Below are 24,763 nucleotides of genomic sequence, written 5' to 3'. Positions count from 1 at the left end.
AGGGGCTGCACTTCCCTAGCAGAGTGGGCCGGTGGGAAGATGGGGGGGGTGGGGAAACAGACTGCATCTCCCCCCTTTCGTCCCCTGGTCAGACCCTGAGGCCGAAGCCCGGGGAGACACTGCAGCATCAGTGTATGTATCTTGAAATTAAGTCGGATGAGTCCTAAGCAGTTGGTAATATTCAGCAATTGATGTCCTATAAAGTCTGGAGCACAGATGGTTCCCCAATATGGTGTTGGCCCTGTGCCTGTTGAGGCTGTGTTCTTGATCGAGGGACTCCCACTGGCCATCCAAAGGTGTGGTCACCAGCCGCTCCCTGTTTTCCTCTCCCATCTGCTGCCGTGCCCCCACTGCCTGCAGCTTCACCTGCATGGAGAACCTCTCGGCCCCTCCTTCCTCTCCCGGGTCTGCACGTTTGTACCTGTGCCTGCGTGCCCCCACCCCCCTCTTTCCCTGGAGACCCCTTGCCACGGGCGAAGATGGGCTCACATGCCTCCTTCGTCAAGCTACCCCATTCCCGGGGCAGGGCTGCTGACCCCACCTATGTGCCCCCACCAGATACTGTATTGATCAGACTGCCAGGCACATTCTGCTGGAGCTCACCTGCGTGTGTAGCTGATTCCCCCACTAAGCTGAGCTCCCCACCTCACGGCCTGGGCTTGCTGGGACTTTGTCACCCCAGATCTTGGCATCCGGCCGGTACTCGGATGCTGGAATGAACCGCTTCCTCCTTTTCCATGCAGTAGCATTGCGTTATGTTCTTTCTTCCCTCAGCCCATGTTCCCGTCCAGCACCTGGCCAGCTCTGATGACTGCGGTGTGTCTGCCCTGGGCAGATGGTGAGGAAGCGGTTGAAGATGCCCATCTATTTTCATAAATTTGAGTTTATAATAGTAACGGTTGTTATTAATAATAATTTGAAATGTAATTCAGGTGCCTGGAGGTGTTTGGAAACCATCGTCCATTCCATGTGAATTTCTAGGCATGCCGCGCCACACCAGAGCTTACATATTTCAACTGTTCCCATTTAAAAGTCTCCCTGAGACATAGTCTTCATTCTCCACTGATAACATTGTCCCCGTTCATGGAATTTCCTTCCAAATGAGCTTATGAATCACATGAGGAAATTAGTTCCATTACTTTAAGGTCTCAACTGGCTTTCAGACCGAAGCAGTGCTATCTAACCCGATGGGCAGCCTCAGTCCCTGGGTTTGGTGGCCGTGACTGTTGGGCACAGTACAGCAATCCAGAGGGCACAGCTCGTGTTTGCGCAGAGCTGACTGTGTTCCCTGGGCCCGCGGGAGGCCCTTGAGTGTGACCGCCCTGGCTCAGTTCGAGTCCCGTCCTGTGCAGCCTGGTTGCTGTGTGTTTTGTCTTCACACTGGACAAGAATCAGAGCAGGAGAGACTGTTACCTTTCAGGGGGACTAGAATAACAGCTGCTGCTTACTGAGTGCTTACTGCCGGCCCGCCGGGCTCTGGGTGTGTGTACCACGTGCACAGAAACCCTTTCCGGCCTCGCTGCACCCCGAGGTGGATGCCGATAGCCTCGCTTGGAGCAGGGGACGGGCACACTCACGCTGCTGGTACCCGAGCCACATGGTCAGGACCTGTCTCTAGACACCGTGCTCCTCACAGTGAGGACACGCTGCCGCCTTCGGGGATGTCCCCACTGGTCACCACCTGCTAGTGACCAGCACAGAACCACATTCAGCGGGATCCCACGCCTCACTGAGGAGGAGCCCCTCCTAATTATCCGATAGCTCATACTATAGGCAAACGATTTTAATCGTTATGTTTACTATGAGGCTTGTGGAAGGTCCTTCCTCCAGAATGTACTCCAAATGCCAGAATCTGCTCCTCTCCGTGAGCGTATGCTCCAGAATGCATCAGGGTCTAGAAGGCTGCTCACTCCAGTGGGAGATTGTTTTTCTCCTGCGGATGTTGGACTGATGCAGTGAGTTCAAATAATACAACAAATGCGTTCTCATAGTCGGTGGTAACCATTTGTAGCGGCTGACCACTTTTTCTTCCCGACGTTTCCATGCACATTTTTTTAGCTTTCTCTTTAAATTTAATGGCATGGGATGAACATTCTTCTGGGGTCACACCAAAATGTCTCTGTCCTCTCTTTATTAGCAACATAGAAGGTTGGATGTCGTTTATGGCCAAGTTCACCCATGCTCGATGTGACAGTGTGTTCCTGTCACATGTGTTGTTCCAGCGTGCCCACACTGAGAGGCCCGAGGCCCGGTGCGGCTGTTACAGCCAGTCTGTGTCACGCCAGCCGTGACCCCGGGCTTATAGCCTGTCACGCCAACCACTGTGGACCTCACCAGACTTCTCAGGAAAGTGACTCTGTAAAGACAGGCCCAGTAGATCTAACTCATCAATGAGCACGGATTTTTAACATTTATTATTTTTTTCCTGATAACAGCAAAGTACATAAAAATTCTCATCGATCCTTTGGAAATTAGACAAATATATGAATAAAGACAAAATTTGACCATCATCCCATGACACGGACACCTTCTTTAGAAACCTCTGCCATAATTTCTTTTGTCTACACATATCTAAACCTAAGTACATACTGATATTGCTTTTAAATCCAACTAGCTGATCCACATGGTTTTTTGGTGAATGTTTTACGGAGTCTTAGTTTCATTTTATAACATTTAATAACAAGCGGCCTTGGCCCCCTATAGCTGCACTAATGGTTGCAGCCTCGCCGATCCTGACCGTACCCTCTCACCCCACCCAGCCCTGCTGAGCCTCCCACTGATGGACTCTCCCCCCGCAGCTCTGCTTTCAAACTGGAGGAGGACGACGCACCCATCAAACGCTGTCCCAAGTGCAAGGTCTACATCGAGCGGGACGAGGGGTGCGCCCAGATGATGTGTAAGAACTGCAAACACGCCTTCTGCTGGTACTGCCTCGAGTCTCTGGACGTGAGTACAGCCGTGAGCTTGACTTTGAGCTTCTGCCTGGGAGGGGAGAACCACCAGCCATTTCCTAAAGAGCTTCGGGAATGCGTCTGGGAAACAGAAGTAACATCATCGGATGTTTCTCTGTGCTTATGAAAATATGGATTCATCAGTGCAGTGGTAGGAGGAGTTCTGGGAAACAGAAGGTCAGCTCGGGCTTGGGATTCAGCCCAGGTGGATGGGGTCTTCAGGCCTCAGGTTTGGTCTGTGGGGACAGTCTTGGCTCCACCTGCTGTCACAGAACGCCAGAGACTGGGAGCTGAAACAAGACATTTATTGCTCATGCTCCAGAGTTGGGTAGCCCAAGATTAGGATCCGAGCAGATTCGGTTCTTGGCATCTGACCCAGTGCCAAGAGAGACAAGAGAAGCTTTCTCTTGGTTTACAGATGGACACTTTCTCACTATGTCCTCATGTGGCAGAGAGAGAGGTGGGTGTCTCGCCCTCATTGTACAGGGGCACTAATCACATCATGGGGCGTCTGCCCATCTCATTACCTCATTTGAGCCTAATCACCTCCCAAAGATCCCACTTTAGATAGCATCACATGGGACAGGGGGGACTTGGCTTCAACTTAGGAGTTTGGGGGGATGCAAATGTGTAGTGCACAGCAGGGAGCACAGCAGGGACTGTCAGTGCACTAGGAAGGATAAACAGAGGCAGGGGACAGGGAAATGGGGTGGTGGGGGCACAGTTACTTTGCTGACCTTCTGTCACCTTCACAACAGAAAAACACACACTCTGAGCCATCTGGCAGAATGGAAGTTCCCAGCCTCATATGGCCACCTCCTTGCAAGTATGCCCTGTGCTGAGTGCTTCCAAAACACTCTGTACCCCAGTATCTCTGCACTTCCTGCTGGGAGTGCCTGGCTCTCCCCTCTTGAAGCACCTGTTTTGTTTTGTTTTGTTTTGTTTTTTCTGGAGTTTCAAGGCCAGATGCAAAGAACACTTCTTTTCAGTTCCATATTCTCCTTCCTCACCCCTATTAGGAAAATGGGCATTTTGCCAAAGTGATGACATTCTGACTTTAGTTTTACAAGAGTTTATTTGTACCTAGGTTTTTGTTTTTGTTTTTAAGACTTACTTATTTAGTGTAAAAAGAGAGAATGCATGCAGTGGGGAGGGGCAGGGGGAGAGGGAGAAAGAATCTTAAGCAGGCTCCATGCTCCATGTGAACCTGGCACCAGGCTCCATCTCACAACCCTGAGATCATGACCTGAGGCAAAACCTAGAGTCAGACGCTTAACCACTGCACCACCCAGGTGCCCCTGTACATAGGTTTTTAAAACCACAGTTAAGTAGCAGATATAGTCATCTGTTAAAATGACTGTGCTTAGTGACTGTCAAAGCACATCAAGTCATGTGTCCTATGTATTTATATATGTCTGTCCTATACAGCAGGACAACTCTGTCCAGCTCTTCCAAAAATAGTATTAAGCCATTAAGATATAACTGAAATAAAGGAGGGTTGCCACAGATGCCTGCTTCACCTTTTTAGGAATTTGTCCACAGCCTGCCCCTGCTTCCGTCCCTCTGTGACATCAAAGCATTTTTCAGGGGAAGTGTCCCTCCTGGGGCCCACATCAGAGCAGTCAGCTTAGCTCCTGAGGGACAAGAAGGGGCCGCTATCTCAGGGCTCCCAAGGTGAAGGAAGAAGGGTCCCTAATGGTGGGTGGAGTGGAGTAACTTTGAAACTTAGCCTGTTGTCTTCAGGATGTGTCTACAGATTATCAGGAAGAAAGTAAATGCCTGTTTGAGATGGAATCTTAAAGAAGGTAACAGGTCTGTAACATAAAGGCCACCTTTAAAGGTGTTAGCTAGATCGCTTCTTTTGAGTTTGTTTGTTTTGAGAAGTCTGTTTTTCCTTTATTAACTATAAATTACTAAAGGGACAGTAGAACTGTGTGTAGCTCAACAAATCTTGGGAAGATAATACCCTTTTGCTATCCTGGAGGCTTCATTATCTTATCCAAGGTCAAGTTTAAGAAATCAGTTTGGCAAGATTAATCTTCTTTATCTTAGATCCAAGCAAGTGTGTTCTGTGACCTTGTGTGGTGGGAAGAGACGTCTAGAAGCCTGTCTCAAGCACTCCAAAGTCCTTAGGGCCTCGAAGTTTTCGGATCTGTGTACTACATATGTATACAGTATATATATGAGATAATATATGTGTGTGTGTGTGTGTGTGTGTGTGTGTGTGTGTGTGTGTGTATGGTCTTTCTCTCTATATATAGTTTTGTATTGTCCCATGTTCCAATTTTAGGGGGAAAACTGATTTTTAAATTAGGATGTATCATCTAGTGTCTGGTCTGCGGTGTGCCACTCCTTATGACTTTTCCTAAAGGGGAGTGGAAGGGAAGTGTCCATTTTACTCTGTGTTACCCAGTCTCCTTGAAGAGTTTTTGGGGGGAAGTCTTGGACCCAGGCTGGCAGAAGCAGAAGGTGTACCTCCGGGCGTGATCACTGCCCTGCTTTGATGAAGCTACAGGAACGGGAGCAGTCTTCACGGAACACAAGGCTGTCGACCCTGCTCTGGTCCCTGGAGAAGCACCCTGTCTGTCTGTCTGTCTGAGTTCTGAAGCCCTGCCGTCCCGACTCTGCCTGAACTAAAGACTCAGGCGCCGCCTTGCCCTTTTCCACTGTGAAAGTCATCCATCCTCAAGGCCAAGCACTTCCTGTTTGTAAACAAAGAGCTGCTGAGAAATGACCCTGGGGCCTTAGAACGCAGATTATCAGGGGAAGGGAGTCTGCTGTGGAGCGGTTCACCGAGGGCCATCACCGTGATTTAAGACAAGTGCGATCGCCTGGCTGGAGGCCGGCCAGGCTTCTAACACAGGAACGCGTGTCACTTGTCTTTCGCTTGCTCGTGTCCACTCCGCGGGGGGTCTAGATCCTGTGCGGCTGCTTCCTTCCAGCATGTGCCTCGTTCCCCAGCCTGTGCCGGGTCCTCAAGGGTTCGCCCGTAGTGCTCCCCCGCATCCCCTCTGGGATGCCCTCCCAGCAAGGGACACTCGCACTTTCTTTCTTTCTTGTTTTTTCGGAGAGTACATAGATCATCTTTGTTAGGGTAATTGTTCAGTGCCCACCCTGTGCGATTGGCTCTACACACCCATTGTATTTGATCCGTGCGTTCTTTCTGTGAGAGTGGGAGGTATTTCCTTTCCCCAGGGGAACCCAGGAAGATTTAACAGCCTTTCCCAAAGGCACCGGAGGAGTGAGGAACGAACCCGCATCCACTCTTTCATCTTTCAGTCTCTGAAAAATACCACAGTTTGGGGTTAGAGCAGCAGCGGCCAGAGTTTGACACAAAAGGCCCGAGGGGATTTATTTTTATCTTTGAATATCTCTGTGATGGCAGCTTTCTGCTGTGTTCCATTGTTCCCGTTTCCAGCCAGGGGCTTAATGGGACCTCCCTGAACAGTAGTCAAGACAAAGAGTCCCGTGCAGAAATACAGCCGGATTCCTGGCAGGGCCCGGGGGCTGTTCTGCCCAAGGCCTTTGCCAATAAACTTCAAGTCACAAGAAAATCATGTATATTTTGTAAAAAGCATCTTAGAGTGGAAGGTACCATTTGAACGTGCTTCCGTTCAGCCCCTGGGACTCGGAGCAGCAGCGCCCCTGATCAGGAGGAGCTGGGGTTGCCCGGACACATTTCGGGTTTGTTTCAGAAAATGAACTCAGAAGCTATCTGTTCGCCTACAGTGCGAAACTTTGTGATAGGCAGTCTGGGAACACAAGACCCAGGCACGGAGAATGAACTAATCTCCGTGTATGATGATGTCAGCAGAAGGGAAAACAGAACTGAGAATTCAAGGAGGGGCACCTGGGCGGCTCAGTTAGGCTCAGTTAAGCGACTGACTCTTGGCTTCTGCTCAAGGCCATGATCTCAGGGTAGAGCTCAACTGTCGGGCTCTGCGCTTAGCGGGGCATCTGTTGGGAGAGCCTCCCCCTCCGTCTGCCCCTCCCCCTGACTTACATGCTCTCTAGATAGATAGATAAATAAATAAATAAAATCTTAATTAGAAATTCAAGGAAGCGAGGTTCACAGTGGACAGATGTCAAAAATTGTTTTAGAGACAATGAAGCTCGGGCTGGAAGAGGCTTCCTCTTCCTTTATCCCCGGGCTTCCTCCCACCGTCGAAAGGACTCAGGGAAGGGCAGGGAGGCAGGTGGTGGCAGGCTGGGCCTTCCAGCATCCTACAAAGGCTTCCGCTGCGACCCCAGAGAGACTAGTGCTCTGTGATGCACACGGTGCAGCCTGGCACCAGGAGGAGGCCCTGGATGGTCCACAGACTCCAGGCCGGCGCCGTTCTCCAGAGGGGAGCCAGGTTCGCTGAACGTGGTCCCTCAGTCTGGTTCAAGCCAGGCTGATTTTAAGGGCCAGACCCCAGGCTGTATGCGCGGCAGCCCAGGACTCTCGGAAGAGTGACTTCCCCGCCCTCAGTAACACTGGGCCTGTTCGCTTATTTATTCCTTTCTCAGGATGAGGCTGTCTGTTTACACCGTTGGTTGAGTGAGTAAACAGCCGTCAGCCCCTCCTGGGTACCGTTTATGGAGCTGTGTCTTTGTTTAAAGGGAGAGAAAATGGTACTTCCTGTTCGGAGGGCGGGGAGCAGAGGGTTTGGGTAGAAAACCCGTTCCCGCAGGCTCAGCGGGTCTTGCTCAGGGTTGGGGTGCCACGCACGGAGGCGGGCACATAGTTCAAGCTTGTCCTCAGTTGGGGGGGCCCAACTCCTAGAGCCTGAGGACGACTGGAGGTTGGATGGGAGGAGAGAGCCCCGGGGGCGTGGGGAGCAGCAGGAACAGGATGTCTCGGTGAGTCAGAACTCACTTCAGACCATCGGAGGGCCCGTAGGTGGCAGATGGTTGCCGACCCAGTTGTTGCTAAGTAATGAGTCCGCTTTCGTGGTCTGAGCTGAAAGGAAGAGGCACTTCGCAGGTGACAAGCCCCACGGTAATGGAGGAGGACGAGCCAGAGATCAAGGGAATCCTCTAATCCAGGGGTAATCCTGCGGGCGGGCGGGCGGGCAGGCGGCAGGAAGATGTGAAGGCCGACGTGCTCCAGTGGAATCAAACACAGCCAGGGCCCCCGAGCCGCTCCTGGGGTAGCAGGAGCCTGTGACCTACTTGTTCATAAGCCCCACATCCCAGAGATTATGTGTCTGCAAAGGCAGGAGGCCGAAATCTGGGGCAGGGCTCCCTCTAGTGCCCACAGCCGCGTCCCTCCAGGGATGCTCCCGGGACCATGGAGCACCGAGATCCTACCGGGCCGCCCAGCACCACGGGTGCGTGTTCTTCGGCCACCCACTCCCTCTCAGACTCGCACTTGCTTTGGAACTAAAGAAAGAAACTCGGCCCCGGCAGGACTCGCTCACTGTTCCAAGAGGAACCTGCCATCAGCCCTGCTCTCTCTCTCTCTCTTGTCTTCGCAGGATGATTTCCTTCTGATCCATTACGATAAAGGACCCTGCCGGAATAAGCTGGGCCATTCCAGGGCGTCTGTCATCTGGCATCGGACACAGGTAGGAGGTGACTCACCTGGAACTTTGATCTCTGGGAGAGAGACCCGGTGCGCCAGGGGCTTGGAGACACGCTGTATGGAAAAGCAGAGCTGGTCAGCATGGGTCCCACCTGACTTTCTTGGTGTAAGATCATGCTTACCGTAGCCCTAAGGGTACCGAAGGGTTAGGTTGCAGGGTACCCTCAGGGTAGCCCTGGCCCGAAGTGGCAGTACGTATGCATCGTGATTAGCACGTGAGAGCTCCTTAAGGTCAGACTGGCTTCCCCACGCCTGACCCACGGCTTTGATGGTGAGCCTCTGGGTGGCTTAATCCTTGCATGGCCCTTAATGCAGATCTTTCTCTAGTGGCCTTGGGGTAAGCCAGGTAGTCCCAGGAAAGGGGAACAGAGAGAATGGAAAAAGTCCCTCCCTGGGAGTGTCTAGGCGGCCGGTGGGGTTTCCGCAGGGCCCATGCATTCATGTTCATCCATACTTGGAACATGCATTCATCTCCCGCCGCATGCCGGGCCCTCTTCTGGGGCTGGAAATACTCCAGGGGATAAGATTGATGTGTCCCTGTCTTGCGGGACCCGCGTTCCGTGCAGGGACAGGGATAACAGGTGCCAGGAGTCAGCGGGAGAGGAGATGGGTTAGGAGGGCCTGGCCGGGAAGGGCCGTTGGAGGTGGTGCCCATGGCGGAGTGCTGAGTGACACTAGCCCTAAAAGTAAAATTCCCAGCGGCTCTACTGACAAAAACGGGTGTATTGGGGAATAGCATAGGAATGCCACTTGGGACAAGCAAGCTACAGCCAAACCATAGGCAGGTCTGGAGAACAAAGGAGAGCAAGTCCCTTTGATAGAAGAAAGGCAGCCGTAGGGAAGGCTGTTACAAACATCAGAAGTCCTTTGGAATAAACTGCGAGCCCCAAATGTCGTGGCTTCTCCCTGGCTGAGTTGTGAGCATCTCTCCGTGGTTGGGCTGCTCCTGGGGGAAGTGGGGAGGAGGAAACCGTCCTTCCTCCTGCTGAGGAAGCAAAGGAGTAGCTAAAGTAGTATCCCCATGTGGGTTCCTGTTGGGTCTGACCCTGAGGACAGCTGAGGTCTACCTACTGACCCCCCGATGCCATTTTAAATGAGGTTTCCTTTGGATAATTTTCACAGTGATGAGGAGGAGTTGGCTGTGGGAGTGGGGGACGGGGCAGAGGGGGGAGTCAGGCAGAGAAGGGACAGTCAGGCAGAGGGGGGACAGCCAGACAGGGGGAGACAGGCAGAAGAGGGACAGTCAGGCAGAGGAGGGACAGTCAGGCAGAGGAGGGACAGTCAGTCAGGCGGGGGGGAGACAGGCAGAGGGGGGACAGATGGGGGGACACAGGCAGAGGGAACAGGGAGGGTTGGGGGTAGAACCATGGGGTGATGGTCTGAGGGGACAGAGCAGGGGTGGAGCAGAGCAGTCAGAGATGGTATGAGAGGCTGGCCCCCATCTGCCCTCAGGCTCACCACCCCTGTGTGGCTGGTTGAGGCAGGTGGCGCTGCCCAGGGAGGGGTTGGAAGAGCCAGTCTTGGGGCAGAGGCCCCGGAAGTGCCCTGACTCACCGTCTCTAAGGCCCGCGTGGCGGAGCTGCTGAGGCGTCCGGCAGGGCTGTCGGGTCCTCCTCCGGAGACTGCGCCGCAGTGACTCCCCATTTCTAGGGGTGGTGTTCGATCACTGTGTGTCGTTTGTTGACGTTACAAAGTCCCTGTGTCTTCGCTTTCCCAATTTTAGATGCGAAGTTAGATAACATTGTTTTAGATTTTTTTGGAGAATTTTAGCATGAGTCCTTGTGTTCCTTGTAGGCTGCTCCCCATATTTTTGTGGGACTAAAAATATCACGTGCCAAATACATTCTAGAACCCCGCCGTGAGTTTTCTCACAAGGCGTCCTGCCGTGAGCAGAAGGGTCTGTCACGTAAAAGTTTCGCACAATTCCATTCTGTCCGAGTGACGTCACTTCGTTTATTCGGTGTCACAGGGTCTCGTGTGGACACAGTGGTCTTGCGAACAGGAGGCAGGGAGGTCTGGAAGGCTCTGGCTGCAGGGTGTGAGAGACGTCCAGCTTGCCCGCCCCCCCACCCCGCGCAGAGTGCTCGATGGGAGCAGGAGATGCTTACGTGTCTGCGCTTCCTCTGCCCCTCGCCCGTCCCTTAGACACCCTCACTTAGACACGGTCGCTGTCTCTGGTGCTGGCCCGGGGTCCAGCGTTGGCGTCCGGCGTCAGGGGTGGAGGTCCGTGACCTCCGCCCTAGATCCATCTCCTGAGGACGCCGTCACCCCGCCGGCGAGGGTCTGCTCCACACTGGCTCTTCCTTTGCTCCTGAGCAGGGAACCAACCCTAGGGCCACCCCCCACGCAATGAAGGGGGAGCTCCCTTTTAGCCAAAGGATGGCATTTAAGAGAGCCAGCGGATAACTGGGCTCTGTACGCACACCCGTGCCTGGAGCTGTGCCCACGAGCGCCTGCGGGGCCGGGCTGAAGGGCGGGAGCGTGCCCCAGGCAGCCCATCCTGGACGGCCCGTGCGGGGAGCCGGCCCGAGGGTATGTCTCACAGAGCTCCTGTCCTAACCCAGGGTGCCCCATGCCTTCGGTCTTCAGCAGATCTCGAGACAGCTGCGTTGCTTTCTGGCCATAGACTTTGTGCTGGTGAAACGAGGATACCGGAGTGGACTATCACGGAGGGGTCACCGATGACTTCTTATTCTGTTTATAGGGAGGTGGGACCAGCCCTTGTGACCCCGGTGACAGGGGAGCCCTCCTTGTGCACTCCCGGTCCCTCCTGTGACCGCACAGCCCCCTCGGCTCCCAGCTGCCACTAGCTTTCCCCATGTGGGCGACAGAACATGTATGAGTGGAACTTGGATTTTCCCTTGAGATCCCCTCCTCCTCCATGTGCCCCCCATTTTGTGACGTGCCTCTCCAGCCTCCGTGTCACTCAGACAAGAGGCCTGGGTGACCCGGACCCCCCAGTTCCTCCCGGGCTCACTCCCCTGCAGCCAGTGTGTCTCCTTTGTGTGCCCTAAACCCCACTCCCGGCCTTGCTCCCTTTCCCGCTTCCCCTCAGGCAGCACCACTGTCCAACCCTCTTGGAAATGCATTGGTTTGCACGGCCAAGGCCGGCCGTCTGCCCTGTGGCCCTCATGGCCCATCTTGCAGGTACCGCGCTGTCTGGGTTCCCAGAGCACTCGTGGTGCAGAGTTGGAATGTGGGTGCCCCAGAGCCCTCGGGAGCCTGGATAGGAGTAGAGGGAGTTGAGGAGAGTCCCGTCTAGAGGGTGCAGGCAGCCCATTGGGGGCCCCAAAAACCAGCGCATGGGACCCAAGTCTCCTGGAGAGGGGTGCCATCAGTCCCTGTGTCCGTCCCTGTGAGACCTGCATCAGCCCCCGATCCCACCCCACCTGGGGGCTTCCCGGATGCTCAGCTTTTCCTGACTCTCCTATAATCCTGTGCTCACTTTGGCAGCACACATACACATACATATACACATACACAGATACTCCTCCCAGGGGTCCTCCTTTGTTAGGGGCTGAATTAGCTCCCCCCCCCCCGGAATTCACATCTTGTAGCCCAAAGCTCCAGTGCCTCCGAATGTAACTGTATCTGGAAGTGGGTCCCTCAGAAAGGTGATGACGTGACCGTGGGGCTGTTGGGTGGGCCCTGATCCAGCATGACTGTTGCCCTTCTGAGGAGATGAGGGCACAGACAGGTGCAAAGGGCCAGCCACGTGCAGATGGGTGCAGCTCGGCCTCAGACCCCGCGCCCCCAAGGATGATGAAAAGAGAGACGTCTGCGGTGCTTGGTTCTGGTGGCCTGAGCTGATGACAGCTTTCTAGATGGCCTTCTCTTCTGCACACAGATGGTGGGATGGCTTAATTCGGTTGTTTTCCACAATCTGTGCTCCCTCTCTGGGAGGCAGTCCCTCGCTTGAACATCTGTGTGCTGATGGTCCTGAAATCTGCTGGCTCCTCCCCAGAGCTCGAGACCCAAGTACACACTGACTGTCTCATAGATATCTTCACATGGGGACCTGCTGGTAGCTCACGCTCAGAACATCTGAGTGGAACTCACCGTTCTTCTCTTATTACCGAGGTCGCACATCTGTCCCCTCTGGCCAAAACTGAGTGCAGCATTCTTGGATCCCTTTGCGTCTTGCTGATTTTGCTTTCTGAACTGTCTTCTGGTCCGAGCCTCTCCTCCCCATCATCCTCCTCCCTTCCACCTGCCTGGCCTGCTGGGAGTCCCGGAAGGGTCTCCTGGCTCCGTCTTCCTTCCTGTGGGCCATCCCCCATAAAGCCCCTGGAACTCACCTGCTCCCTAGTCTCTCAACATGACAAACAGCTTCCGAGCGGTGATCCTGCGCTCCCTGGTCTGGCTCTGCCGGACTCCGCCCCAGTGTCCTGCCTGCACACGTCCGGTTACCTGTGTTCCCTCTGCTCAGCCAAACTGTCTGAGACTCTCTCTTCCGGCCCCCTCAGCACATCTGCGCCTGGCTCACGCCGCCTGGAGCTGCAGCCTCCCCAGGGAAGCCCCCCGAGCTTCCAAGCACCTGTTTTCTGCATCTCAAATCCGTGTCTGGGCAGTTTTCACCCCTTTGTCACGACTGGTGTCTGCCTGCCCTCGCACCAGAACCCGTTCTTTCAGAGAACAGAGAGGAGCCTCAGGAGTTCAGAGCAAAAAATATTCACCAGCAGAGGAAAGAGGAGCTATTACCAAAGGCGGGCAGGAGAGAGGCGGGTGCTGTCCCCTGGTGGGCATCGGCGTAGCCTCGGCTCACTGCCGGTTCTCGTACCTCCCGGAATCCCTCGCCTCAAGTGCACACCCCAGCAGTGCCATGGTTGGTATTTAACTGCTGGCTCCCGGGCGGGGGACGCCCCAGTCTGCAGCGCTGCGTGGTGCAAACACTCCCGCGGTGGCTCTCTCAGGCTGTCGCCATGATGTCCCTGCAGGAGGACCTGGGAAGAGCCATGTGAGCGGCCACAGCTCTGGGTCCCTCACCCCTGTCACCCACCTTCTGCCGCATGTGGCCCGTGCTTGGCAGGCACTGAGGCTGGAGGCAGATGCCCGGCATCAGTGAATTAAAGACGTTCCGTTCATTCACCTCACATATCTTTGATTTTGGCGTCTTGTCCCCCAGCACTGGAGTGTGGTTTGTAGAACTCTCCGGGGGAGGTGACTCAGAGCCTACCGGTTCCCTGCAGCTGGCTCGTCTCCTGAACATCCATGATGCATTTACTGTGGGAGACGCCGGGGGCCGCGCGCGGTCAGAGAACCCCTGCCAGGCCGTGGACTCCCCAAGATTGCCAGCACGAGCGGTGCTGCGCTGCCGTGACGCCCTCGGAGCCTGGACCCACTGACTCCCGTGTCTCCTGCAGTGACGGACCCAGGGCCTGACACACGTTTGTAACACACTCACTGACTGGCTGTTTTTGTTTTGCGACATTTGCTCCCTATGTCACTCTTTACCTCTGGCTGCTTTCCTTCTGGCAACATCTGCTCCTCCCGTCACCAGTCGGCACGAGATCGGTGTCCTTGCTTACGAAACGCAGGCAGAGTAAGAGGCAAGAGAGGGTGAAAACGAAGGCGTGTTATTGCCCAAGAATGGGAGCGTTTGGTCAAGGATTTTGGTATGTTAGTGGCTGCGAGGAGTCCCTGGCTTCTTTGGGACTGACCGTGTGCTCCCAGTGGCAGGGATTGCACGGACGCCCTCGAAATAGCCCCTTGCTGGCGTTTTCATCTCTTCTGAGGTATTGGTGTGCACGTGATTTTAACAAAGCCTGACCTGATTTCACATCCCGTAACCCACCATCGACATTACGTTCAGACGGACGGACGTAGTCCGCAGGCGGGAGAGCCGGGCTCCTCGCGTGAGCGGTGTGGTTGCAGAAGCATGTGGCGCCTGCAGGACAGTTTCCAGGAGGAGGTCTAAGCAGAGGTGTACTCTCTTCCACACATCTGGGTGCCCTGGCCTGGGATCAAGCTTCAGAGCCGACAACGGCTCTTAGAGATCTTGTACCTCGATGGTTTATTTTATCTTTGAGAATGATGAGGCACAGAAACACTAACAGGGGAGTCTGAATTAGAACAGCGTGCCTGGGCGGTCGTGTATGTATCATTGTGAACACTAGGTGGCGGTCTGACTCTGCCCTCAGATGGCCCTTGGGGCTGCCCTCTGCCTGGGGGGTGTGCCGCCAGGGCCAGAGGCTTTCAAAGAGGAAACACCTGGCTCTTTTGACCAGCCACACTGCCTGACTTCCCTGACAGCTTGTCTACATTTACTCACCCCTAGGCCTAAGCATGCATTATAAAACAAAGCCAAAACTTGTAACAGTTTTGAAAGCAGTCCTGGGTTTAAACTCCGGAAATGTCATGGGTTGGCTTCCTCCCTGATACGCTGTGCCTGAGTCTCTCCTGTTCTCCCATCTGGAATGCCCGATCCTAGTCTTTCTGGTGCACTAGCTACCCCTTCATCTTCGTAATCTCAGTCCTCCATCCTCTTAGCAAATGTCTGACCCTTGGACTCCCTTTATACCTGGAACGTGATGGCAGTGTATTGGCAATCAGTTAAATCTCAGTGTCTTTCCAGTGAACTGGGTGCTCCTCTAGGATCCATGATCCGATGTGTTTCTGTATTTGTAATACCCAGCACAGTGTCTGGCTCAGGGGAGGCTTGTTGGCTAATTAGATATATAAATAGATAGTGGTTTGGGTGCTTAGATAGAAGAAAGGGGGAGGAAAGGGAAAGGAAGAAAAAGAAAGGGCAGGTGGAGTGAAGGGAAGGCAGCGAAGGGAAGGCAGTATTGGTGGATGGGCGGGTAGATGAATGGGTGACTGATGGATGCACGATAGGGTAGGTGATGGGTGGGGGGTATATGGTTGTGTGAGGAGGATAGGGGGATGGATGATGTGTGGATGATGTGTGGGTAAATGGCAGGATGGATGGATGATATGGTTGGGTGGGTGTGTCAATGAATGGATGGGAGGTTGATGGGATGGATGATATGGATGGGTAGAGGAATGGATGGATGGGTGGGTAGATGGATGGATAGGAAGATGATAGGGGGATGGGTGATGGATGGATGTGTGGATGGGAGGATGGATGGATGATATATGGATAGATGGATGGATGGATGAGTAGATGATGGATGGAAGGATGATGAGGGATGGGTGATATATGGGTGGATGGGTGGATGGGTGGATGGCTGAGTGGATAGATAGCTGGGTGGTTGGGTGAACGGATGATGTGTGGGTAAATGGCAGGATGGATGGATGATATGGTTGGGTGGGTGTGTCAATGAATGGATGGGAGGTTGATGGGATGGATGATATGGATGGGTAGAGGAATGGATGGATGGGTGGGTAGATGGATGGATAGGAAGATGATAGGGGGATGGGTGATGGATGGATGTGTGGATGGGAGGATGGATGGATGATATATGGATAGATGGATGGATGGATGAGTAGATGATGGATGGAAGGATGATGAGGGATGGGTGATATATGGGTGGATGGGTGGATGGGTGGATGGCTGAGTGGATAGATAGCTGGGTGGTTGGGTGAACGGATGTGTGGGTAGATGAATAGTGGGTGAGGGATGGGTGGACGATGGGTTCATGGATGGATGGATGGATGGATGATGGGTGAACGGATAGATGAGTAGACGGGTGGCTGGATGGGCACATAAATGGATGATGGATGGGTAGAGGATGGGTGGGTGGGTGGTTGTGTGGCTTATGCTCCGTCTGTGGAACTTGCAGACTAGCCACCTTATCCTCTGTCCTGTGTTTCCTTCTTGCAGGTCGTGGGCATTTTTGCTGGATTTGGGCTCCTGCTATTGGTGGCCTCGCCTTTCCTGCTCTTGGCCACTCCATTTGTACTTTGCTGCAAGTGTAAGTGCAGTAAAGGTGACGACGACCCATTACCTACCTAGAGGAAGGCACGATGCTGGAACAAGACCCTGCCTCTGGGAAGCGTGGCTCTCCCCCACCCCGCCCCACCGTCCCCTCTCACTAAACATCTTTCTTGCCTTATGTGCCCCATTGAGCTTCACAGTGTCACGCTGGATGCCGTGATTTCAGGGACTAATGTCAGAACTTCTGCTGAGGCCCTGGGGGCAGTCACCTGGGTGTGGGGAAGGCAGGCTGGCGTGGGGAGGGCACGTCACCAAAATCCATCTCTGCCGACTTGACAAGGGAGGTGCTGCACGGAGCGCACCGGGCGGTTTTCTCCCAGTGGGGATAGACTAGGAGTGTCTGATGGTTGCTTAAGAGACCCTTTTGTGCAAAATGTCGTCCGTCTCCTCCTTGGCATCAAGATGGTGCCATGTTGCTGGGAGAAGAAGTCTTTTGAGGATTGCAACTCACTTCAGACAGAATCCGATAATTCTGACTTGAGAAAAGCACTCTGTTTATGACAACTGTTTTTATTACTAATGGCATTTAGTAAAATCCTTTTTTAGAGGGTGTTCTTTTTTTTTGTTTGTTTTTTCTTTTTTCTTTTTTCTTTTTTCTTTTTCCAACTGAGTAGTGAAAAATCAACAAGGTGCATCTACACCATCCTATGCCTTTCTGGAAATGTGCATTTTAGGAAGATATCGTTAAACGACTTTTCTGGCTTGGCCACTTTTCAGGAGATTTAGAAAGCCTTATGCGCTCTTTGTGTTTTTCTTGAAACTTGTAACGACGTTTCAAACACGACAAGTGGTGTACTGTTGTAAACATGGGTTCCTCTATTGTTGCGTTTCTTAGAAAATACCAGTGTGTTTAAGAGGAGTATCTTCATCATTACATTTTCCTTTTTTGTTCTTGTTTTCTCTCTCTCTCTCTCTCTCTCTCAGGGCTTCTCTCTTCTCATCCAGGTATGAGCAAATACTTTTTAATGTCTTTGGAAACCAAGTGCTTTACTCGGGACTCGCTCTGCTGGGAGTCACGATGGTTTGGCTGCTCACCTCCACCTCCTCGTGTAGACAGTGAGAGGAGAACAGTGCTATTGGTCCTCACCAGCAGGGCTTCCTGGCAAGACTGGAGGACTCCTGGGACCTGGGGGAGAAGCTTCCTGATTTTCAGTTTTTTTAAATGACTAAGTTACTTTGGAGAAATCTGTGTCTGACACAGCTCCAAGCCCTGTTGCTAACCATTTTGCCCCACTGGAAAAAACCTTCCATTTCACTTATTTTGATTAGATCTTACCATTCAGCTCCTCCCAGGCTGGGGGTGACTGTTCCCCCAGCAGCGGAATGGGCGGGTCAGTAAGACACACACTGCAGCCGCCGATGTTTAAAAAGCGGAGAAACTGTCTTCTTTAGAGAGAGCGGGCTTGAATAGCACTTTCAAAGTCACCTTCACTTTTAAGGAACAAACTGACTGATTGAACTTGGGACTTCAGAACTAATAGAAAGGCAATTGTAGATTTATTATAGTGGCGCTTTTTAAAACTTCCTAGACATTCCACAAAGGAGGGAAATGGAAACAAAATCAGACCAGTTTGCTCGTTGCAAGCACATTTGTAAAATGTGGTGGTTTTCCGGGCGTGTTTGACTTCTACGTTTCTGTGTTGGCCTCGGGTCCCGGTTTGCTTCCCCGTATAGAAGCATCTTCCTGATTTCTTATCGTGTGATAGATGAGAACACAGTATCCCTTCACTCTCCACTTGTAGTGTTTATTATCTTTATGACCTGAAGCCATTAGGAAACTAGTCCGTGTCAAAATCACATTCAGAACATTCTCCTTACGACCACGGTTGAATTTTTAGTTCAGTGACGAAACAAGAACGCACATAAGATCATCTTTTCAGTGGAGCCTGGGCAGTGATTGATTCTCTGCAGCTCCAACTGTTGCAACAGGGTCTGGTGGTAGATGGCTTTCTGGAGACGGTGATGCTCTGGGAGTCCTAGGATCGAGTTGGTGGCCGAGACTGGGACCCATGGATGCACTTGTGTAGCCAGACCCTTTCAAATGCCTATCAAGGACAGCAGCAGGCTTGTGCCTCTGTTTCCAGTGTCCATGGGCCGGCCTCGCCCCATCCTGGTCCACCTTTCTTTCCTGCGCCAGCTGCCTCCCACTGCGCGTTCTCCAAGTCCACCCGTAGTAGCACCCCTCTCCTTGGGGGGTGGAACCGTAAGGAGGCGTTCTCTGGGCTGGAGCTCAGATGTCTTAGTGGATTGGGCCTTCCGTCTAGCCTAGAGAAACCCACAAGCAAATCACACTCCTCCATAGCCTCAGCCGTCCTCGTGCCTTCACCTCTGACACGTTTCCCAAGCGCATGTTTCAAGCCAGGCGGGGACCACAGAGATGGGGCCGGCCGCAGCCAAAGTCACGCCTGCCTGCTCTGAGTCTTTGCACCAACCGTGCTTCCGTCCACTTGCTTTGCTTTCATAGTCAACTACTCTCGTCCGTTCTTAGGAAGATACCAGCAGGACTGCATTGAGGTCTTACGTAAACTTGGATTTCCCCTGCTGACTACTTCGATTTTGGTAGGGAACGCCATTCCCATCGTTCATGGGGATGCAGGCCCACGTCTTAGATTTTAATCTTACCGTCGCTCCCAGGGGAAACTTGTGGGGGTGGTCTGTGCTTTGTAGGGGGACTGTCCTATGGCCGAGCTTGTCTTAGTTGAAAATTGCATTCGCTATCACGGATGGTTTCGTGCTGGCCTTCTGGAAGCCCATGCATGTTTATTCCTTTGGAGGCCTTGGAATCCTGGAGGGGAGGGAAGACGTTAGACCATGGCTGACTCGACTGGTGTCTGGTTGGGGTCGCTGGAGGAGCGGCTGACCTTAGGTCCTCTGTGTCCCTCTGAGCCATCGTGCCGTCTCAGTGGACGTGCCTGGTCTCTGGGTCTGGCTGTGTCATGCACCGTGCAGCCCCGCCCTTGAGCTTCGCATTGGTCGCCGGAGGCCGGTGCCCTCAGAGGAGGAGGCCCCCCAGATGGTCATGCAGCGCCATGGTCTGGCCATAATCAAATCCTTCGATTGCATAAGTCACCGTCCAAATCCGTTCTTCCTCACCCTCCAGGAGTTGCCAGAGACTGGGGGAATCACCTCGTTACACCCTTTTAAAGGGGGACAAAATCTCTTTACGACATACTGTTTCATAAAACCAGGTTAGGAACCAGGCCGATTCCTGATTAGTACCCAGGGCCCACGGGGAGAGGGAGTCTCAGCTACACAAAACTTACTCCAAGATGAGTCTATCTTTTTCATCTATATCGCAGAGTTAGAAGTTATTTAACCAATTCGAAGAGGACATTTTTCCCTTGGTGGTCTTTAAAACTTAGTGGGTTGCAAAGAACCAGGGAGGGCTTTTTGTATATTTCTCAGATTTTCATTTATTAATAAATACTCCTGTATATAAATATAAATATATATATATGTAAATCACAGTGAAATCATCAAGGGAAAACATTTTGCATGTATACAGCTTCATGAAGGTCTCTTTAAAAAAATACCAAAGCTTGTTTGTTCCTTCTAATTACTCTAAGCCCTTATGAAAATACATGACATGAACAGATTCTGGCTGGTGTTGCCAAAAATGTCAAATGGAAGGAAGGGCCTGCACTCAGATATAGTTGCTAAAGCATCAGTCCCAGGAGAGCTCCGTCCTTCTTCTGATTTGTGTACTCCTGTCTTCCACACTTCCGGGAGCCCTTGGTGAGGGGAAGGCACCTGCCACACGCCCTTCATTCTTTGCTCACTTTACCATGGGTGTATTTTAATCTTGTATAAACCTATGCATGAACAGGTCACGCACATGTATACAGTATGTATTTGACAAGCAGTGGTAAAACACAAAAGTTTGGTTTGTGTTTTTTGAAACGTCAGTCCACTCTGTGCCACTAACACTGTGATGTATAAAAGAACTGTTTGAATGCCTTTTAATGTTGTGTTTTGTACTTTGGAATCCCATGGGAAAGTTTGATTTGTAATTTCAATACATATTTTAAATGTATTGTGTCTTATGTAGTTTGTCCCCCTTTAGAAGGGATTTCTTTTTAAAAGAGATTTTGGCTGGAATACAGGTTACTTTTATAAATCCTGTCTGGCTTCATCTTTTGTATGTTCTTTGTTGACGCCTAGCCTGGGGGATTGAAAATACGATGATTGGAGGGGAAGGGAGCAGAAGGGGCTGTGGGAGAGGGATCTCCCATCACTGGAAGAAACACGTTTCTGTTCTGAGGTTTTCTCTGCTGGGAGTGTTCTCAACTCTTGGTGCCAAATGGACCTGAGTGGCTGGGGAAGGGTCATGTGTCCTCTCCTCCTTGTGGAGCCAGCCTGGTAACACGGCATCGGAAAGCATCTCTACCCTGGCTGCCTCCCAGTCCAAGACAAGTACTTACAATCCTACCAGAGTTGATGGGCATGCCATGACAACCAATGGGCATCGTTTTACTACTAGGGGAAGAAAGAACAGAAACAGATGCTGTTTGCTTTCATAGTAATTCTGATAACTCACCTTCATTTTCATTCCTTCATTTAGACTTCATGGGAGAATATATACCTTATTCATTAGCAGGAAGCTGCAGGCTAGGAACAGGCACCTGGTCCTGGTCCTATGGTTGCATGTTAAAAACCATCCTTAGAATCATAAGGTGCAGATCAGAGGAGGTGTGTTTTGTTAGCCAGTGATTCATGGCTGGCCACAAAGACACTATTCCTAGTCACTAGGAGCTCCTGGTCTGGAGGGGATGCAGATCTGCCGAACAGTGATGAGAATAAGGAGTGGCAGGTGCTCTGGTGGGCACTTGCACAGCACTCAGCCAAGGGGGCAGGTCAGAGGAGGCTGCTGGGAGGACCCCGTGTGTGACCTGGGTCTTGCCAACGAGTAGGTATTAACTAAGCAAACACAGGGCAGGAATGTTTGAAGGAATGGTCAGTCCACCAAGCAGGGGTTTGGTCCAACTGGTATACCTGGGGGCCGGTTATCCAAGTGTCCAAGCTCAAGGGCACAGTGTGCAGAGCTCGGGGACTTGGCCTTCATTCTAAAGCTATGGGGAGTGTGGTAAAAGGCTGTCAAGACTGGGGGCCTTAAGCAATAGAAATTTATTCTCTCATGGTTTCGGAGGCTGGAAGTCTAAGACCAAAGTGCCAGCAGTGTTGCTGGTGAGGACTGTGAGGAACAATCTCTTCCCAGCCTCTCCTTGGCTTCTCCTGGTTGGCTGGCAATCCTTCACCTCCCTTGCCTTGTAGATGCATCATCCTAATCTCTCTCATCCTCACCTGGTATCTTCTCTGTGTACAAATTCCCTCTTTATGAGGACACCAGTCATTGTATCTGGGCGCACCCTAGTCCACGATGACCTCATCTTAACACGATCATCTTCAAAGACCTCATTTCACATTCACAGGTCTTGGGGACTGGGACTCCAACATCTTTTCTGGGGACACAACTTAGTCCATAACAGGGAGCATGGCCCACGTGTAGACAATCCTGCCCTGATGAGGCCAATCAGGGAAGGCAGACAAGAACAAAACGTGAAGTATTGCCCAGGTGGGGTCCAGAAGCTTCTATTGCTGAAGGCCCCTCTCCCCGAAACAGTCCTTCCCCACTCCAGGGTGGGGCCTCTAGTGGTCAGAAACAAGTCCCAGACGTGCTGTGATCTGGGCACATGACTGCGTGGGGCATCCGTTTCCTCATTTGAAAACGCAGGTAACAATACCTCACAGCATCTTTCTAAGGATAAATGGGGAGGGTCAAGTCAATTGCACAGGAGAGTGGTAAGATGTGAAGCCATTAATGAGTCCTAGCAGTGATGGGGTTGACAGTCCTATCAGGAATGCCCACTCACCTCCTCTGACTCCCAAACACCAAAGCATCACCCACCCGAATGTTCTCTTTCCTGAATTCATGACTCGGATGGGGTCTGACCACTTTCCTGCCTGCATCTGGTTCACTCTACCTGGGACACTGATGCATGGTTATACAGGGCTCTGGTTAACACGAAGGAAAATGGGGCAAAATTCTCCACGTGGGAAACTCAAAAGTCATTCATCTGTTCCCCTGGGCAATTATCTGGGTCTTTTTAAATACATATTTTGGTTTGTTCTCTTAACTTATTTTTGTCCCTGACTTAGAAAATCCATGCCAGAACATAAATAATAGTGTTTCCCACCACACCCGAAGGACCTTGTGGGGCATAGTCTGTTTCCACTCCTTGGGACCTCCACTTATTGCAACCTTTATGAAAGGCTCAAAATGTAAAGGGGAATAAATTTTGAGAGGTTCTGACAATTGGACTCCATTTTATCTAGGAATTGAACATTATTATTAGGAGATGTTCATGTTTGTATCACCAACTCCTACTATGGTGAGAAATACAGTAGGGACCTATTAAATGCTTGTTCCGGGGCACCTGGGTGGCTCAGTGGGTTAAGCCTCTGCCTTCAGCCCAGGTCATGGTCTCAGGGTCCTGGGATTGAGCTCTGCATCGGGCTCTCTGCTCAGCAGGGAGCCTGCTTCCTCCTCTCTCTCTGCCTGCCTCCTCCTCTCTCTCTGCCTGCCTCTCTGCCTACTTGTGATCTCTCTCTGTCAAATAAATAAATAAAATCTTTAAATGCTTGTTCCATGAAGGGGTTCAGCTGTTGCCGTGTGTGTGTGTGTGTGTGTGTGTGTGTGTTTGGGGAAGGAGGGTAAATCACTTGGGGTCACTTGGTTAAAGAAATCAACCACCAAATTTGAACTAGAGGTATATAGACAGTCTAGAAGTATATGTCTCATTAAAGGTGTAAAAAATCACTATTATAAATTGAGACCCTCTTATGATCCAGGAACTTTGCTTATGCCCTACATTGGTTAATTTGAATGCTCACAGACCTGCCAAAACAATTATCTCCATATTACAGTGAAGAAATGGGGTCTTGGGGAGCCATGACCACAAGTGACACCAATAGGAAGTAGCCACACAGGGAGGGACCCTGGGCTGCCTGCTGGGCCAGCATGCCCACTCTACACTGTTTTTCAGTTCTTCCTTTTCTGACCCACCTTTGTCAACATGCAGAGACATCCCTCCCAGGTGTGTGGTGGCTTTTTTTGTCTTGTCCCTGGTAGTGGTGGAACTCTGGGTCTGAAGATAGTATTGCATTTGAAGGCAGAAGATCCTGATCCTACAAATATTTATCCTGCTCAGTGAGGGAGAATAGGGGCCCCAGGGAATCTCAAGGGGGAAATAGTTCCTCTAGAAGCACATAGGCTGTCTCAGATGCTTTCAGATACTCTGAACAAAACATGTCTCACCATCACCCCCCATTTATTACACCATGACCTTTCGCGGTCTCTGGATCTGTTCCTGTTCCTTCCAGATCAACATTGTGGACAGCTGAAACTTATTCTCATAACAACCCTGGAAAAGAAAATATTATTATTGTCAAAATTCTTCACCTTATAGGTGAGGGAAACTGAGGCTCTTGTTAAGAATGGGCCCAGTAACAGTGACTAGTAGACTGTGGAGCAGAGACCCACCTCCCGTCTTGTGGAAAGAAAACTCAGGACCTGAGCAAGACTCCAAGAGCCACGTCAAGGGCAAGGGCCCATGGTGAGAAGGGGAACCTCTCCTCAGAAAATGTTTCAGAGATGGGGGAATATGGCCACACTTCTGGGATTGAGAGGAATTCACAACAGCATGAGGACTTTCCAAATTGGGCTTCCAGGATGGCATAGTACTTCCTAGGACAGAATCACCTTGGAAATAGACATTCCCCATGGTATGAAATGGAATCAAAAGAAGAGCAAGGATGAAATTGAAAACCACAGATGTAAATGTTGACAAAGGCCACTCAGGACCTTCTGGAAGAGATTCACTGTAGCCGAAGGCCAGGCATGAACTTGCAGGTCATGGATGAAACACAGCAGACACGGTGCTATTGCTCCTACCCTGGACACCTGCTTTACGGAAGTCACCGATAACGAGAACACCAAGAGATGCAGAGCTTCCTAGGCCCTGTCCTCATGGGACTCAAGGTCTAATGGGATCTATGGGTAAACCAGCCACCGTCCTACCTGAGAGTATAGGGACACTGGCAGGATCTGAATTATTTTTCTTTATTAACATATAATGTATTATTTGTCCCAGGGATACAGGTCTGTGAATCATCAGGCTTACACATTTCACAGCACTCACCATAGCACATACTGTCCCCGATGTCCATCACCCAGCCACCCTATCCCTACCTTCCACCCCCCAGAAACCTTCAGTTTCTTTCATGAGATTAACAGTCTGTTATGGTTTGTCTCCCTCCTGATCCCATCTTGTTTCATTTTTTCCTCCC

At 51.7% G+C, this 24,763-nt stretch overlaps 1 protein-coding gene across 1 annotated transcript in view; it reads left to right on the top strand.

The window, feature by feature from the left end:
• The window catches only part of LOC111154127 (E3 ubiquitin-protein ligase RNF144A), a 32,910-nt gene extending 16,396 nt beyond the window's left edge, over positions 1-16,514 (top strand). Inside the window, exons 5-7 of the mRNA XM_022513531.1 lie at positions 2,799-2,946; positions 8,411-8,500; positions 16,304-16,514. Of these exons, the coding sequence (XP_022369239.1) occupies positions 2,799-2,946; positions 8,411-8,500; positions 16,304-16,435 (370 nt within the window). The 3' untranslated portion in view covers positions 16,436-16,514. The remainder of the gene's footprint in view (positions 1-2,798; positions 2,947-8,410; positions 8,501-16,303) is intronic.
• The last annotated feature ends 8,249 nt before the right edge of the window (positions 16,515-24,763 follow it).

This window comes from Enhydra lutris, unplaced genomic scaffold, assembly GCF_002288905.1.
Source record: "Enhydra lutris kenyoni isolate GAN:26980312 unplaced genomic scaffold, ASM228890v2 scaffoldscaffold35, whole genome shotgun sequence".
NCBI classification, from domain to species: domain Eukaryota; kingdom Metazoa; phylum Chordata; class Mammalia; order Carnivora; family Mustelidae; genus Enhydra; species Enhydra lutris.
Note: the sequence above shows the minus strand (reverse complement) of the source record. Positions and strands in the feature narration are given on the sequence as shown.